This window comes from Mesitornis unicolor, unplaced genomic scaffold (assembly GCF_000695765.1).
Source record: "Mesitornis unicolor isolate BGI_N332 unplaced genomic scaffold, ASM69576v1 scaffold29704, whole genome shotgun sequence".
NCBI lineage: Eukaryota > Metazoa > Chordata > Aves > Mesitornithiformes > Mesitornithidae > Mesitornis > Mesitornis unicolor.
Window position 1 is genome coordinate 592 of NW_010179853.1, and position 17823 is coordinate 18414.

The 17823-nt window shown below is 52.3% G+C and overlaps 1 protein-coding gene across 1 annotated transcript in view; it reads left to right on the forward strand.

Moving 5' to 3' along the window:
• Positions 1-697: 697 nt before the first annotated feature.
• The window catches only part of TRAIP (TRAF interacting protein), a gene marked incomplete at its 5' end in the record, with an annotated part of 17945 nt that continues 819 nt past the window's right edge, over positions 698-17823 (forward strand). Inside the window, 13 exons of the mRNA XM_010182926.1 lie at positions 698-755; positions 1741-1824; positions 5721-5760; positions 8429-8556; positions 11141-11235; positions 11852-11965; positions 12886-12973; positions 14571-14660; positions 14891-14979; positions 15463-15618; positions 15821-15869; positions 16415-16540; positions 17084-17134. Coding sequence (XP_010181228.1) covers positions 698-755; positions 1741-1824; positions 5721-5760; positions 8429-8556; positions 11141-11235; positions 11852-11965; positions 12886-12973; positions 14571-14660; positions 14891-14979; positions 15463-15618; positions 15821-15869; positions 16415-16540; positions 17084-17134 — 1168 coding nt within the window. The remainder of the gene's footprint in view (positions 756-1740; positions 1825-5720; positions 5761-8428; positions 8557-11140; positions 11236-11851; positions 11966-12885; positions 12974-14570; positions 14661-14890; positions 14980-15462; positions 15619-15820; positions 15870-16414; positions 16541-17083; positions 17135-17823) is intronic.

Consider the following 17823-nt stretch of genomic DNA (forward strand, 5'->3'; position numbering starts at 1 on the left):
ACTCCCTTGGAAAGGGACTGTGGCTCCCAAGTGCAGCGCTCGCTTCTTTACCAGTGGCTCAGCTCGGGCTTGCTCCCCTCTAATCGACGAGAGACGGAGGGAGGGAGAGCTTCCCAACGCAATCTGCCAGCTCCACATTGTTGCCCCGCTCCAAAAATAACCTGTTCTGAGCATGACGTGACGGCTCGGCTGCAAAATGCGTTTGTGGCTCTCCAGGGGAGCCCAACAGGTTGGCATTCATCTCCTCAGAGCACAGCCCAGCCCGCTCTCCCTCGCTCAGCAGCGTGTGTTCAGATTTAGGCGGCACCCTTTGGAGCTGACCGGACTGGGAGCTGTCGGATACTGAGACAGCAGCTCTTGTGCCACTCCGTGCGTGGCTCCGCTCGCTCCTGCGAAGCTGCGGTTGTTCAAAGGCTCTCTCAGGGAGATCTGAGCTCTGTAAAAGACTCTGCCCCGGTAAAGATAAGCTTGCAGGTTAAATTCGGCTGGGAATTGTCTCGGAGGTAAAGGTAGAGTGCGCGTGCTGGAACACGGCGTTCCCGTTAGCTGCGCCTCTGGATTAAATGTTTGTGTTGCTGCTCGTCGTTCCTAAAAAGGACTTGCGTCCTTCCATCCCCTGGGGAGTTGGGAGGTGGCCCCTGGGAGCAGCGCTCCTGGATTTTAAGGGTTTACCATATGTTTGCTTTTCCTTTCTCAGTCTCATCCAGTGGTTTGACACAGCACCGAGCCGGACTTGCCCGCAGTGCCGAATCCAGGTAAATCCATCGCCCCTTTCCACGCCGCTATTTCTACGGCGCGGTGCTCTGAGAAATGGCACCGAGGAGCCGTGGCCTGGGCCTGCGGAAGGGCCACACAAGGAAAAGGTTTGTGGTACAAAGTGGAGAGAGCTTTCTGTGCTCAGACGCTCAGAGGGTGCACGCCTGGGAGCTCTCGTTGAGAACAGCAAAGGCTGAGGAGGGAGGGAGGGATGTGCTCTGCTGCCGAGATGGGAAGCCAAGGCTTGGGGAATCCAGTGGCTTAATCAGGACTCCTTTGAAGTCCCTTGTGTCACCAGCTGCGATGCCACCAGTGTGCAGTGGCTGCGGGAGATGTTGTCTCCCGCCTGGCTGTAGGTTTTTAGCCAGCTGCAGCTGGTTCGTGCTGCTTGCTTCTGCTCAAGGTCTTGGCCCTTGTTCCTTCCCTGACTTGTTGATTCCCTCTGTTCTTCACTGCCTCTTACATCTCTGGGTTACCATGGAGTTATCGCGAAATAACATCTCATGTAGCAGTAACTATGCAATTAGCTGGTGTCATGACTGTATATAATACTTAAAACACAAAGCTGTAACTGCATGGGGGAGGTGTGGAGAGCTATCAAATTCAATTACAGCACCTTCTGCCTGCAGAAAGCGGCACGTACTTCTGTCTTAAGATTTGGCATCGTGTTAGCTCAGCGTCAGCTGCTTGGGCCGTCGCTGCCAGAGAACAGACTGCGCTCGATTCAGAAATGCCTCAATCTTTCTGCTGTGGCTTGGGAGCTTGGCTGGAGTCGTGCTCCCGAAACGGAGTGGTGGTGGTTGGGGGGGGGTCTGCTGCTGTGCTGATGAGCCAGAGCAGAGTGTTGTCACTAATGGTGTCAAGTGCATGATTTGATGTGCCTTTTGTGGCCTTGTCAGAAGATGGCACCTTCTCTGACTGTGTTCCGTATCTGTTGTATTTCCCTCTCTGTCCCCATCAACCTCTTGTGTCTCCTCTGTTTAGGTCAGCAAAAAGCACATCATCAGTAAGCTGTTTTTTGATGTTGCCCTGGAGGAGCAGACAGCACCAGATGCAGAGGCTTTGCAGGTAATTTGACTGAGTTCTTCTGTTGTGTGGCGCTTCAACATCTTGGAAGCGTGGCCTGGGCTGCCAGTCCTCCGCCAACAGCCGCTTCCTGAGCTGATGCTCGCTGTGCTGTGCTGGTGTTTCAGAACTGAAGCATGTAGGTGTCTCTGTTTCCCCTCTTGGTCCTTGCACAGCCTCTCCTCTGTGGTAAGGAAGCCTCCATGTGTGGTGGTTTAGAGCTCTCCCTGACCAAATCTCGTGTGGTGACTCAAGAAGCCTCCTCTACTTCACTGCTCTTCCTTCTTGGTTCTCACCTTACCTGGAAACCTCCTGAAGCAGCATTGAATAAACATCCAACTGTTGCTTCTCTCTTGGGTCTCAAAGCCTTGGGGATGGGGCTACAGAGCCTTTTGCAAAAGGCAGGAGAAGGAAAATCCCAAATGCGATGAACTGCTGGTGTCTGTGGCTTGGTTGTGTGCTCACCCCTCTGGAAAGGAGGAAGTGCCACCTCCTCACGTGTGTGCAGGTACGTTGGACTGTAAGGAAGTGGGGCAGGGTGCCCATAGTCTTGGTTTCCTGAGAGAAATTGGGAAAGGGACTGCCTAGTGGTGGACAGTGCTGAAGCTGGGTTCTTGGAGGGGAACCTGGCTGGAGCTGGGGTGCTGGGTGGTGTTCTCCAAGCGCTACCTGTATGTGCAGAGAGCTGGGGGTGAGAAGGGCTGAACGCAGAGTTCCATGTTCTCCTCCTTTATTTAGTGCGCGTGAAATGTGGCTCCTTATGTCTTGGAGTTATTTGTTCCAAAAAAAGTCATCGGTTGACCTTGGTATAATGGGATGCTTGTAGAGCGTGTGCAGCAATTACCATAATTAGCAGTTGCCATGACAATGCTGTATGTATATCGTATGTTTTAAAAACCCAGCCAGCCAGGCTATAATGTCAGTAGCACTGTCATACTCCAAGTCTGCTAATAAACTGGAGGGCTAAGCATGTGTGCTGAGGACATGAGAAAGCATCTCCAGGCGCTTGAAGCCCTAGAAGCAAAGCAGTGGCTCGGAGCAAATAAACATTGCCTTCAGAACACATTCAGATCTGTTCTCACAAGCGTAAATAGATGAGTGACTCAGAAATGGGTTGACTGGAGAAATTTGCCCTAGAAAAGCTTCCTGTTCCCTCCTACCCCCCACCCCAGGATCTGAGATGGGTTCCCCCAGCCTTCCACTCCAGAACTCCCTTGCTCGTGGGCAGGACTGCGGAGCTGCTCCTGCACAACAAGCTGGATGGTAACTGGTTATGCTCCCATGAAGTCTGTCGTGTGGCCATCAGAGTAACGTGTCTAACAGGGAAGAAACAAGTATTTTCTGTGTAGGTTACGTTGAATGGGCCCTGTGCACTGATTAGGGCTGATGCTGGTTTGTTGGCAGTTGTGTGTTGTTTCTGGCGGATTTGGAGCACCTTAAGATCATGGGTGACCATCATGGGTGGGATTGAATGTCCATCTAGGCTGGAGTTATGTCTGCAGTGGGGTATCTACTTCTGGCCTGGGCAGAAGCTCAGCAAAGCAGACCCGGTGGACTGTCCTCGAACTCTTTAGAAGCTGAGAAAATAATTGGTGACTTCCTCAGCATCAAGGGAAGGCTTTTTTTTCACCTGAAAAAGCCCCCACATCCAGGGTTTGTTGCCAGCTGCTGCCTGTCCCTGCAAGAGCCTGGCTGTGGAGTGGTACTCAGGCTCCACAATCAACTGGAGCTGTAACTGTGCAGCCCACAGATGTCCTGAAATGAGCGTTTGGCCTCCTGCCATGGAAAGGTTGAACCAGGGCAAGGCAGTGTTCTTCAGTGTGCTAGAAAGCTGAGTGCACTGCTGTGGCCCGCTTGTTGTCTTGGGGAGACAAGCTCGGGATGCTCCTCTGAGAACCACTTATGCACGCAGTTAGAAGTGGTCAGAAGAGCCCCCTCATCTGCACCATCTTCCCGTTGTTGCAGAATTATCCAAATTATCTTTTGGATAATAGTCTTTGCTGTTCTTCACTCTCACTTCTGTGCTGTAATGCTTGCAGTCAAAGGACAGCTGGAGCTGCTTTGCTTTCCATCAGCTTCAACTGAAACACTGGAGTTTTTTGGTTTCCTGGGGTGGCTGCAGCCTGAATGCTGCAACATGGCCAAGCGTTTCTGGGTGCTGAGTGTGGGTTTATCCTGTGTTGCTCTTAAAGGTGGTCTTCAGTGCTGAGAACAGTCTCCATGAGGCTGTTCCCAGACCAGGAAAAGTGTGAGTTTTGGGACGTAACATCTCGGTGAGGCCCATTTGGATCCTGACTCTTCCAGTCACTTGTCTGTGAAGCTGAGAGCCCTTCTTCCAAAGGAGACCAGGAGACTTCAGCTTGACAAAAAGGAGGCAGGAGGAGGAGCATTCAAAAAAAACCTGCTGGGAAGGGTAGGAGCCTGGGAAGACAGCTGCCTGTGTGTGGACAGGATAAACCCGTTTGATCTTGTCAAAATATGGTCTCATAATTTGGGCTGGCAGAGAGAAGAGAGCTTCCAAGCAAGCAGTGAAAATGGAGAGCAGCCTTTAGGAGCAGTGCTGGAGGATGAGGGCTTTCAGATTAAGATGATGAATGAGGTAATGTTACATAGCTGGCCGCAGTAGCCTGGGATTTCTTTACTCTCATGCTAATGAGCACATCTTGTGGGCTCTGAGGAAGCCACTTCAGGATGGTTCCTGCAGCAGAGGTAATTCCCTGCCAGCCCTCGGGGGCAAATCCAAGTCAGCCCTGCTAGGCATCGCATCCAGTCCCTTCTGCTTCCCAAGCTTTGCATCCCCTATTCTCTTCCCTGCCATTACTGCCACTAGCAGAGCCTTGCTGTGGTCCCATCAGAGCCGTGGTCACTGGTAGTGCTATTCTGGGCTCAGATTTGCATGTAGTGTTCCGGGTTGCACAGATTTGTGTGCTCTGCTTCAGTACTGTGTTAGCAATTTATTGTGGTTTTATTCCACTGCAGTTCCTGCCTGACTGCAGTTCTCTAACACAGCTTTTTAAGTCATCTTCTGTTGACTCTTTCCTGTATACATTTTTCTCTTGCTCTGTTTTTTTTTCCTCCCTTGAAATATGTATTTTTTATATAGCTCGCTTCTCTTTGTAACCTCTCTACGTTTCCTTTGGCTATTTGCCAGTGCTCATAAGTCACATCACTGCCTTATCTGTAATTTAAACTACGGGGCATTTTTCTCCCTCTTTCTGGTCCTTAGTGCAGGTGTCAGAACCACTTGACCGTCCCCAGACCCTCGTGGTACCCAGGAGATGTTACATGCCCTCGGTCTGGTACGGCTCAGTGTATCGCTCATCTGTTTATGGCTGTTAGCTCATATCAGCATCCTGAACCGCAGTGGCTTCAGTGTCTGTCAGAACGCTAGCTGGAGCCTTTTGATTTTATGCTTGGTTACCTTTTCAGGCGTTTGGATGTCCCCTCCTGTCTCCCACCTGCGCCCGATTTAAAGTTCACTTCAGTTCAAAGCAACTCTCAAGCCAGTCAGTCTGGCAACATCCCTGCCTCGTTGCTTTGTTTAGGTAAAACGGCATAAAAATTGTTCCTGTCTGATTTCCTGTGTTTCCCTGAGAGCCTTCCAAAATTATACAGCTAAAACAAGATGACTGACAGCGTGAGAAACACGAGGTTGACAAGGCTAAGACGAAACTGGGATCTTCTCTTCTCCCCCTGCAGAATGCCAGTTGGAGGTGCTCTTTGTGTTCCCTGCGATTGTACTTGCTTGTAACTTGGTGCTTGCTGTTGCCGTGTTCCCTTCTTAGCCCCTGGCTGGTACCAATGCTGTCCTGCCCAGAAACCTCGTGAGTCCTTTGAAGATGTGGTGAAAGCTCCTGTGCAGGGCGTTTCCTAACGGGGTTTTCTGTCTTGTGTTTCAGAATGAACTGGACCGGGTGAAGGCTCAGCTCTCCTTTAAAGGTGAGTTCCAGCTGCTGGTGGGGCATTGGCAGGTCCTGGGCTCTATGCTGGGATCTTTGCTCAGTGCTGAGGAACCCCTATGGGGTTCCCTTACCCTTCTCCAAAGCCAAGGGCGTGATGCAGGCTGCACGCTGTTTTGCTGGAGCAGCTTCTTTGGGGCTTTTTTTTCCAAAGCAAGACCACCTAAAGCTTGTATGACAGAGCCTGACCCAGCTCTGCTGTCACTGTGGAGCTCTCTGCGAGTTTGGAGGCACGGATGCGAGTTTGGAGGCACGGATGCGAGTTTGGAGGCACGGATGCGAGTTTGGAGGCACGGATGCGAGTTTGGAGGCACGGATGCGAGTTTGGAGGCACGGATGCGAGTTTGTTACCCCTCCTCCTAATCACAAGCTACAGAAGTGCAGCACAACTATACTGGGAGCGGGCTTGCCGAAAGCAAAACCCTCGGTGTGTTCACTGGGAAGCTCACAGCTGTATGTGGCAAACGCTTGTTCCTTCTAACAGATGAGGGGGTAAAAAGTGGTGCCCAAAAACAGCAGTGGGAAGGCTTTGGATTTGTTTGGCTGTTGCAGCGCTACATGTGTTGCGCGAAGAGCAGACGGAGTTCAGCATGTGCGCTTCCATTTTCCTATCTTTAATTTTAGAGGATGTTTGAGGGAGGGAAGGAAAAGCAAAAGCCCTGGAGACTTGTCGATGGGTTTTAAGCATCGTCTGTAGGCAGCCTGTCATCAGAACATGAGTCATGAGCAACGAAAGGAAAATGTCAGTCTGAGTGACAGAAAGCCGAAGACACACTAGCAGAAGGGGGGGAAAAAAATAAATCTTTAAAGAATGCTGGGGGCTCGCCCACGCCCCGAGAGTCGTCTTTCCTCTGCCTTCCCTGCGTGCACGAGACAGCCATGAATAGCCAGTAGCTTGAGGATTCGGTCCTTAGCCTGAGTGCAGAATTGAATGGTCTGCACGTCGCTATTCTGAGGCCTGTTCTCTTGCCAGCTTGGTTGAGTTTAGGGACTTGGTAGAGAGCCAGATCTTCTGAGGAAAGGTGGCTGGGATTCTTGCTAGGATGTTCTCCAAGAAAAACTGCTCGAAGGCTTGCTTATCTACTCGGCTTCTGGTGAGTAGAGGTTGGATTTGACGTTCCCTGTCCCGTTCTGTTCTCATATTGGAAATGAGAAGCTCCTTCCCACCTCCTGCCTCCTTTGCTGTGGGCACTCTGCTCTCTGGTGGTTCTTGTGTATAATTCTTCACTTAAAGCTGTGCTGTGTGCTGTAGTGGAGCTGTGTAATTGCCAGTCTCTGATTAGCTTGCAAATGGTTCAAGAGGTGTGGAGCTCTGAGCAGACCCAGTGAGAGGCACTTTGAATGAGCCCAAAACTCATTCCTATGGCATGAAGAGGTTTGACTCCTGCCATCTGCTTCTGGGCAACTGGGAACGGAGAAGGGGGAAGCCTAAACTCTTTTGATGGATGTGGAGTCCCTGCAAACACAGGGGACCATCTCCAGGCTGTGCTGCCTCTGGTGAGGAAGGGTTATTCAGAGCAGTGGAGAAAAAATGCTTTACTCAAAACAAATCTGTGTTTCTCTAGCCACCTGTGTGCTTCCACTGGGATATGTTCCTCTCCTTCCCCTGTCCCACGTGGCTCTTTCACTGTCTGATTGAGCAGTGGAGCTGCACCGCAGGTTATGCTACTGTGGGACGTGGTGGCACAACTTGAAACTGGATTGCTTGGATGGAGAATCAGCTTTTTGGAAAGGTACTGATTGGCTTTCTGTCATCAGGCTGAAGCCATGGATGATTTCTGCAAAGACAGAAGATGCTGAGCTGAAGGCTTCACCCTGCTCTCAGCAGGGTCACATGAAGGGATTGCTGCTTCCCGCTTCCCCTCATTGCCCAACTGCTTTGAACTTTCCCAGTAATGCTGGGTGCCTCCCTGCTTAGGTCTGTCAGCTCCTGATGGTGGTGGTTGCTTTCTGGGCTGTCCTTCCCTTGTCTAGACAAGCAAATTGAAATCTGGTGGTGTTTTCCATCACCTTCTCTCTGCTGGTCTGAGACGTGTGCTTGGTTCCTGGATTGCCTGTGTGGGGAGGGACAGCAGGACTCAAGAGATATTTGTGACCTGCAGAAAGTGGGTGCTCAGGGGACCCTGCCAAGTCCCCAGTACCCAGCAGAGCTCTGCTTTGCTGCCTCTTACCCTTTAACGTAGGTGCAGCACCACGGTGACGCAGCAGTGGAGGGGATCAAGGTACACAGCCACCTGACGACCCCCAAAGGGCTTCCCTGTGTGGGGAGGATGGGCTGGGGGCTCTGCTCTCCTGCTCTGTGACAGTGTGGTGTCACCCCAGAGAAATGTGTTTTCCTGGCTTTGTGAGCATGCAAGAGTTAAGATGTATCAGCTTAATCCTAGCAGGGCTGGCACTGGAAAGCTATTAAAGGGAACTTGTTATCTTCAGTAAAGGAAATCTTGAAGCCTACTGGCACTGGGAGAAGAAATTGCTCAGTACAGACTCTGGTGCAGGCAGCACTTAGGGAAGTGGCTCTCCATGGGAAGGGTCAGCTCCCCGCAGCTGGAGCCCAGGACTGCCAGCACTGTCTGTTTGTGCTGCTCTGACTGTGGGGCAGCTGAAGTCTGGGTTATCAGGCCATGACCTTTTCTTTTTTTCTTTTCCAGAGAAAGAAAAGCGGGAATGTCAGGCCCTCGTGGACAGGCTGAGGGACACTCTGGATGTGCGCAATGCCACAATAGAGTCACTCCAGAAGGTGCTGGGAGAGACTGAGATGCTGTGCTCCTCTCTCAAGGTACCTTTCCTGTCCCTAGCAGGACTTCAGCACTAACCGTTGCACAGTCACTGTTAGTTTTGTTGAAGATCTCCACAAGCCCTGCAAATAAAGACACCGATGGTGGGATTTTTTGGATCTGGCACCTTGAGAATCCCATCTCCTTGATCTCTGAATGACAGCAGGGCGGCATGGCTGGGTTTTCACTTTGGTTTTAGCCCTCCAAAGTGAGTGGTGTCACTGGTCTCGAGGTCCACCTGGAAGTGATTAAAAACCTGGCATAAAAGCCAGGCCTGTGGCTGCATGATGAAGGCAGAGGTGGCTGGAGTTGGGGGGGGCAGAAGCCAGGCCAGCCTGGGGGATGCTGGCTGAGCTGTGCTAATGAAGTGGCAGTGCTGATCATAAAGGTAGCAGCATGAACTGAGAACAGGAGCTGGCCCCAGTGCCCCATTGCCGAAACGCTGGCTCCCTGTGGTAGAATGTTCTTCTGAAATGTATTTAGACCAGGCGGGATTCAAGGAAAATTAGTTTCTTAGTTTCGTTGGAGGAGAACTCAAACTGAAATGTATGGAGGGGGAGCTGTGAGCTTCAGCTGAGTGGGATTTGATCCAGCTAACTCTCCTGACTCTTCTGTTGCCAGGGCTTTCCTTCGGTTAGGTTAGTAATGTGTGAAGTCCAGGGATCAAATATTCCTGTTGTGTTTCAGCGTGCAGTGACTCAGTGCATAGTCATGTACTGTGCATAAACAGCGAGTGGAAGAGGGGAAGAGCAGGAGCTGCTTTGTTGAGATGTCTTGTAGTGAGAGGTAGGGGATCTCTCAGAGATCTCTGACCCAGTTGCCTAAATGGCATCACGTTCTTTGACCTGCAAGGCCAAGTGGCCCAGGGAGAACCTGTAGATGGGTTGTGGGGTTGTGTTGCTGTCTGCCACCTGCAGCTGGGCTCTTCCTGAGAGGAACCAGGCCAGGAGCTCTGACACTAGCAATGGGGTGCTGTCACAGGGCAGAAGGAGAGATGTAGTGAGGAATCAATGCCAGATAGGCCTTGCTGTGAGCCAGCACAACACTTATTTTTTTTTTCTTTGCCTGACCATTGGGATTATACCCAATCTGCTTGGATGTAAAGGCAGCCTGGGTCTGGGCCATGCTGGAGATGCTCCTGAGATCCTGGGTGCACCAGTGACAGGGTACTTCTGATGCTCCCTACTCTTGCAGAAACAATAGTGACAGTGGACACTGCTCAACTTGACGCCTCTGCACTGGGCTTTCCTGCCTTGGCACCTCAGGAGAAGGCTCTGTGCTTATCTTGACTGTTGTAAAACCCTCTTTGTATGCTTAAGTCCTTCTAATGAAAGCTAGGCAGGGCAGAAGGATTAGGGACCTGGAGGTATCTTTTTCTGTGGTGTACGGGCTTTCCCAGCTGAATGCCAAGCTCTGTCTTGTACTGCGTCATTAAAGATTAAAGCACTGGACTTCTGCAGTGAAAATACAGGCTTAACCAGCTGTGACGCAGGTCAAGCCTATGGGCTGTGAGCCATTCCTGTCTCTGCTGGCACTGTCAGCTGCTGCTGACCCTCTGTGTGAGAGTTTGCTGCCGTTTTGGGCTGGCTGAGGCTGGGGACCATGCTCCAGCCTGACACAAAACGCTGCTTGGGGGATCTGAAGTGCAGAGAGCTTTCGTTGGGAAGAGCCAAGGATGGGCCCCGCTTAAGCAAGCGCAACACGTGAGCCTGCAACGCTGTCCCTCTGCAGTGTCCCAGCAGTTTCACAGCTGTTTGGTTCCTGTGGCAGGAAGTAGATCAAATCCTTTAATTTCTGCGTGGAAGGGAGCTTTATGAGGTGATGGTCTTCAGCCAGGCCTCTCCCTGGAGTCAGCACTGGGCTGAAACCAGGCCCAGAGCCTTTTGAGGGTGCTGCGTGAGGTGCCCAGCCACACACAAACCTGGACAATGTAGGTGTGTTGGATTGTGTGAATTCAGGCCAGCTTTCCTCTGCCACACTGCAGATCTGTGCTTTTTCAGTTCGTTTGAGGTTCTCTTACTGCTGCCTGCACTGGAGAGCCTGAAAAAGCAATGGCTGCCATAGGCTTGCAGCCCCTCCAGGCAGGGGAGAGTAGTTGCCCCAATGGTCATCTTCTGTGGCTGAAGTCTCCCAGAAGAGACCCACTCTGCATTCCTATTTATGCCCTAAGCAAGGAGAACTGAGAGGCTAAAGGGATCTGCTGTGCACGGAGGAGAAAGCAGCAGCAAGGTTTGCTTCCTGTGGATTCCTTTGCATTTGAAAACCGAATTGTCACCGCATACAGGGTACCGCACAGCCCTGCAAATGCAGGGTTTTGTAGCCTCCTCCAGCAGGAAGGAGGCTCTGAGGCAGTTTCAGCGCCAGGCTTGTCTTGTGATTAGCACCGAGACCCTGCTGCACTCGCAAGGAGCAGAGCTAGGGGTGCAGTGGGGAGAGAGCTCAACTCTGTAATCCTGGGCTGTTGAGGTGCTGATAGCATTAAGAGCCGACGCGTGCTCAGCTGCCCGCAGTGCGCATAAGCCACGATGTTTCTCTAACGATCCCTGGAGCCTTCCTAACGGTCTGCGTGCGCTCGCTTCTCTGCAGAAGCAGATGAAATTCCTGGAGCAGCAGCAGGAGGATAACAGAAGTTCAAAGGAGGAGGCCCGCCGCCTGCGGAACAAGCTGCGAACCATGGAGCGGTGAGATCTCGGGCTCTCCCTGCGCCTTGCAGGCTGGGCTGCGTGCATCTCCCCTTCTCAGAGAAGGTGGGGAGAGGTCGTGCTGTGCCTGCTGCAACACCCACCTCCATGTGCTGGGTCATCTTTGCCCGTAGGGTTGGAAACTGCTGTGTTAGTAGGCTGGTGCTTGCCTGCCCGTGCTCTTGCCCCTGCTGTGCTTCCTGATGGATGCTCTCCATAAGCAGCCCCAAGCCACAGGATTGTGTGCAGGCTGGCCTTGTTTCTCTGAGCGTGGCTACGTGCCTTTCCTGCTATCAGAGGGTGCTGGGGCAGCATCCCAGCCCAGGAACAGTCGGCTGTAGGGCCCAGGAGCTGGGATGTCAGCCCCATGTGCAGTATGTGTGCACAGCTCTCCCTGATCTAGTCTATTCACATAGTGCTGCTCTTCCCTAGCAAAGAGCCCTGCTTCTGGTGGGGTGGTTGTCTCTTCCCCTATGATGTCCAGAGTCTGTGCAGCAGGAGCTTAGACTGCACCAGCTCCTTGGGAGAAAAGCAGGGCTCCGGTCTCTCTTCTAGCTATGTTTGTGACTCGTGAGCTGAGAGTACTTTTTTAATTTTATTTTTCTTTTTAATGCAGGATTGAGCTGTTGCTTCAGAGCCAGCGCCCTGAAGTGGAGGAGATGATCCGAGAGATGGGAGTGGGGCAGGCAGCAGTGGAACAGCTCGCGATCTACTGCGTCTCGCTGAAAAAGTAGGTGCTGCAGGCTTGGCACAGCCGCCTTGTGTGGTCTTGGGCGTGCATAGGGAGAGCCCTCCGCTGAGCACCATCAGGCACATGGGCTCTGCAGGGCTCTGGCTGCCTGTTTGTGCCTCCACTGGGTTTTGACTGACAGATCCTGGGGACCTAGATTGGAGCCTGTCACACTGAACTGTTCCTATTGTCACTGCAGTGACATGCATGTCACCATGGGAACTGTCTCAAGAGTTGTCAGTGCTCCTGTGAGGTGATGATTATTCCCTCCTTTCTCCTCTCATGCCCAGGGGGGGAAAGAACGGATGAGGAGCTCTGGGTTGTACCCTGTGCCGCGTTGCACTGTGCAGCTGTGCCCTCAAGTGCTCTCTGGCGAGGCAAATCTGCAGTGCTGCTACCTGGAGATCCATCTGGTCCTGCTGGGCAAAACCACAGCTTCTTTAGGTCTGTTCTCATGGCAGCTGAATAATTGCGGCTTTGATACAAAGCTGTAATGAGGCGAGTGTCCCTGTGGTGTAATTGGGAATGAATGTGCATGGCCAATAGTGTGAAGTCTCTGAAAAGTCACTTCAAGCAAAGTCCTCTGTTTGCTGCCAGAATGGAGGCTTCTCCGTTGTTTGCCTGTCTTTTCTGCTGGCAACTGAAATGTCTCTGGATCTGGTTTCCATGTTGCTGGTGGGTTCTCTTCATGCCCTCTTCTCAGGCATGGTATCTCACACAACTTTTTTCTACCCCCTGGTGTAGCAGTTTGACACGCTGCTGGTCAGCGTTGGTACGCTCCGGTCTGTTCCCTAAATGACTTTGTGTCTCCAGGGTTTTCTCTGGTGGCTCTGCAGTTGCAGAGCTTCAAATTCAGGGTCTTGGCTTATCTTGGAAGTTCTAGCTCAGTCCTCTTCCAAACTCTTCTGGTGTCTTTGCAGGGAATATGAAAACTTGAAGGAGGCTCGGAAAATCTCTAGTGAGATGACGGAGAAGCTGAAGAAAGAGCTGTTTTCTGTCAACAATAAGGTACAGGAAGCCAAGGTGACATCTGGTCAGCAGATATCTGTCTGTAACTGTGGTCTGAACCCTCTGCAGCGGCTCCTGCCCACACGGCACTACTTGAGCGGTGTGGTTGGTCTGGAAGTGTCAGGCTGGGGTTTCTGGGTCAGGGTACAGTGCTGCAGTGGGCGAGCAGCTCATGGGCTGCTGTCAGGAGTGCAGTCTCTGGGGATGCTGCTGGGGCAGCTCGTTTGGAGCCAGCTGCAGTTTGGCAGAGAGCCTGGACTGGAAGGCAAGAGCACACAGGTGCTCTGCTGCTTCCACTGGGCTCTAGAAGCAGCACTGCCTCCATCCTGCCACGCTGCTAAGCCTGAGCTGGCTCAGCGGCCAGCCCCTTCCTGATGCAGAATTGGGCCCCTAGGAAAGGTGGGAAGGGGTTTGGAGCCAGCACCAGTCAAGCAGGGCTTAGCCCTGGCTTGGCACAACCACAATCACACCCAGCCTCGTGCCTTCAGCAGGCTGAGCCAGGCCAGGGCTGCCAGGTGGTGCTGGGCCCAGGCAGGAGAGGTCCCCAAGGTGTGGTGAGGACACATAGGTGGCTCTGTACAGTCTCTGGGCTGGTCCTGACCTGGTGCAGAGCTTGGAGCTGCTGATGTGCCTCTGTTGCTGTGCTCGCCCTGCTCCAGGCCTGGCTGGGCTCTGTCAGGTCAGGAATCGCTTTCTGTCAGTTTTGGTAGCAAGTCTCCGTGAAAAGTGTGTGTGTGTGTGTGTGTGTGTGTGTGTGTGTGTGTGTGTGTGTGTGTGTAGCCTTGCTTTCCAAGGCACAGGTGTTCCTTGCGGTGTGCCTGCATCCAGGCTCACAAAGTGGGAGACTGTGGGTGGATTTGGCCTATTTTTGTTACCCAGCCATCGCTGTTGTGGTCCCCTCAAAGGGAGAAGGAGGTTCTCAGTTTGCTGTGAATTAACCCCTTCCATGAGCTGCTGCTGCTGCTGGAATTGATCTGCTCCTGGTTGAGTCAGTGCTCAACTGCAGTCACCGGCTTGAGACAGGAGGATGCGAGCCTGTGCTCAGGGCTCCAGTGTTGGCTGACGGAGAGCTGACTGTACTGACACTTAGTGGGCTGGCACAGACTCCTGAACCCACAGAAATCTCTCTTGTGGTGGCAGACACTTCTCGACCCCTGTTTCTGGCTTAAATCCCTGTTGAATCAGGCACGTCCGTGTGCCAGTACTGCTGATGCACAACCACCCTCCAGCTTGTGGTTTGTAATTCCTGTACTCTGGTGCGTCCGAAGTCCTGCAGGAATTCACATTGCAGCCACCAAGCGTTAGAGCAAGGAAAAGCTGTCACCATCAGGCATAAATGCTTGGGAAATGCTACAAGATGCAAGTGTTGGGCAAGCAGCCCTGGAGATCCCTCTGCAGGCAGCTTGAGGAAATGAGCAGGTATTGGATGCTCTGTTACAGGAGAGATTGGTCAGGCTGCCACAGGAAAACCGAGCCCTGAAACAGGGGAAAGTAGCAGGTACTGCAGAGCATAGGACTCTCCTGGGGGACCTGCAGTTTCCCTTACCTGTGTGTTGTAACCAGCGCTCTGCTGTCTGGGGGGGGGTTTGTTCTGCAGCTGCAGAAAACGGTTTCAGAGTTGGAGAAGACAAAGGAGGAGTTAAAAAGCACCCAGAAGGATCTGAAGAATGCGGACAAGGAGATCTTGGTGAGAATGTAATTCCTTGGTCTGCAGTAACTGGCAGCTGGCCATGGCCTGCAGTTAAAAGCCAGGAGTTATGCTGGCTCTTGCTCAGTGACTGGGTTACCCAGTGCACCTTACCTCTCTTATCTGCCCCACCTCTGAGCTCCACCCGATGCCCATTTATGGCAAAGGGGCAAAGTATCTGCTCCTAAACCTTTCCTTATCTTGCTGTCCACTTTCCCTTTTCCCTCCAGAGTTTGAAGAAGAAGATAGACATCCTGCAGGATACTCTGAAAGTCCCGTCTGTAACCAGAGAGACGCTCAGTCGGCTGGTCTTCGAAAGGTTAGTGAAGTGCGTCCTCGGATACAGGCCAAGGGTGGAGTAGAGCTGGCAGTTTAACTAGGCAGGGAGGCAGAGACATGCTAGCCTGGTGTATGTGGACTGGAGACCTTTGCCAGGCAGAGAAATCTAGCCTGAAAAATGGCATCTCTTAAGTTTTTATCAAGCCCAAGTCTGCGGAGCCTGTGCTGTTACCTCAGCGTGGGCAGCTGGGTTGTGTTTGCAGAGCAGCAGTGTGCCCAGTTTCCCTGGTCTCTGGGTGCTGCCGTAACAGCACAGGCCATTTGAGGGCAAACAGTAGTTTGGGACATTGACCATTAGCTCTGGGATTTGGACTCCTGTGATGTGCAAGCAGAGTGGGGCTCTGATCCTGGTCCCACTGCTGTCCTGTGATGTGATCGTGTAGCGTGCAGCTCTGTTTTCCTCTCGTCTGCTGGGCAGCAGGCAGTGGCCTCCTGATGGCTAATGCTTTGCGTGGCCTTGCAGCCCTACTCCTGTGGAACTGCGGCACCCGAAGCTCCACCACCCGGCCCACAGCGATGAGATCAATCTGGATGCCACTTACGATGTGGACACCCCTGAACATCAGCCCTGCAGTTCTCCCTTCAGCCCTGCAAAAAGGCAAAAGCTGGATAAAAAGCCGTGAGTTTTTCCCCTCATCTTTCTGCTTATAAAGGAGATCAGAGTCTGGCTTCTTTGGAAGCTGCTGTGTGAGATCAGATAGCTCTCCAGCTGCCTGATGTCGTGCTGCAAGTTTCATTGTCATCAGCTTGGCCTTGTCTGTCCTTGCCAGCTCCACTTGAACAATAAATCTCTGCTGATTTTCTCCTTGGGCTTCTTACAGGCCTCCTGTGGTAAATCTGGCAAAGAAAGTTCTGAAGGAAACAGTGGAGGTAAAAGGACTGATCTTGATTTTTATTTTTTTTCCCCTTCTGTATCACTTCTCTGATTCTGCTTTTAATAAGCTTGGGATAAAGGACCCATTTTCTCCAGGTAGGAGATGCTGTGACTGTGGACTGGTCCATCTTTAGAACCACCGTGCATGCTTCAAAGTGCTTTGCTTGGCAGGCTCCTAGAAACACTGCATTGCTGCCTCAGGCCTCCTGGAATTGGGCTGGAGAGGGAGGATGGGAACCCATGTGCTTCTTGCTGATTACCCTGCCTCAGATGTGCTTGGCAAACACAGTGTGGGGCTGACCGCAAGGGCCATGGGGTCAGCAAAGGGGGCCGTTCTCCCAGCCTTGCTGCATGCAATGTCCTGTCTCCCAGGCACTGCTCCATGTGAGGAAGGTTTGAAGCTGCTGTTCTTTGACCTGATGTGATATAGCAGTAACTATTACCCTAAATAGCTGACTGTGTTATTAGTGCTCCCTGTATGTGGACTAAATTCAGCAGATCATGCTGGTTAAAGGGCTTTTCTCATTATTTTGTGGGACAGAACTGGGCAGATGATCTGGAGGATGATGCTCTCAAAGGACTCTTGCCAACATTCATAAGGAACTCTGTTCTCTCCAAGAAGCCATCTTCGGGTAGCTTACTGGGTCCTCACAAGAACACGGGCACCGTAAGTATGACTGTCCAGTTGGTGATCTTGTCGAGGGCTGGCACTGCACACCTCTGTCCTGAAGTGACACTGCAGGAGGAAGCGAATGAAGCTCTTACCTTGCCACATACGGTGTGTGGAAAATAAATCTTGGAGCATGACCTGGCTGCTTCCCAGGTCTGCAGAGCTCCAGGGATGGCAGATGCTCATTCCCTTCCTGGCAGTAGATTAAATGGCCCTTCATGTCCAGTTCCTCCACCTCCTTGAATCTTTGGGTGTTTTCCTCTTATTCCTCAGTCCCACTAACAAAATCCTAAGCCTTCCTGCTGCTTGGAAGGCTCGTCTTACTTCAGAAAGTGCCCAGAATACTCAAACTTTAATACCCTTGGCTCCATCTTTTTCCAAAGGTGAGGGCTTAGCACAAGTACCGAGTCTTTCCAGGTGCTTGTAACCCCTCCCCAGCACCTGTAGCCTGTAAGGCACCCCACTTCCCCATAACCAAGGTGAGGAGAGATAGTTGAGACTCTGTGCTGCTGCTCTAAGGTTGTTTTTTCTCTCTCCTAGGTGAGGATGGGTTATGATGGCTTGGGAGGCAGAACAAAGTTCATACAGCCTGTATCCTTTCCTGCAGCTCACATGGCAGTAGTGATGCTGTGGGGACCTAATCTCTGTTCCTCATCTGCTGTCTCAGCCATCCTGGGGAGTCCTGCCCCCTCGCCAACCAAAAATGTGCTGGGATCCTCAAGGAACCATCAGATTTCTCTCTGACTGAACAAGTCTGAGCTTAGCGAAGGTATCAAGGACCTGAACTTGCTTGGACCATTATCTGTGGTGATCTATCCAGAGGAGCACATCAACTGGAGACCAGTACAGTTTGCAGGGGCTGCCTGTGCCCTTGGCATCTCTTTGTGGCTGTGTGCCAGGCACCCAAAGCCTTGGTTCCTGCGGGATGCTGCTGCTGTGCTGTGCCTGTCCTGGTGGGCAGCCCTGCAGCAGCTTGTGCTGAGCTCACCCAGCTGGGGAGCTGCTCTGACACCCACTCCTCATGCAGGAGCAGTGTCCCCTCCCCTGCCTTCCCCAGCAGAGAGGGCAGGGAGGAGACTGTCAGAGGGGGTGTGTGGTGCACCTATGGCTTTGACACCTCTCTAGCTCCTCGTGCTGGTTCTGAGGGTTGTTTTTAGGGGTTTTTCTGCTCTTTGTGGAAAACCAGGAGGCTGAAGCAGAGAAGAAGCAATTGGCTGCAGCTGCTGTGAAGCCTTGGGCAGCTGCTCCTGTGGCAGGGGGGGGGGACCCAGTGGCAGGGA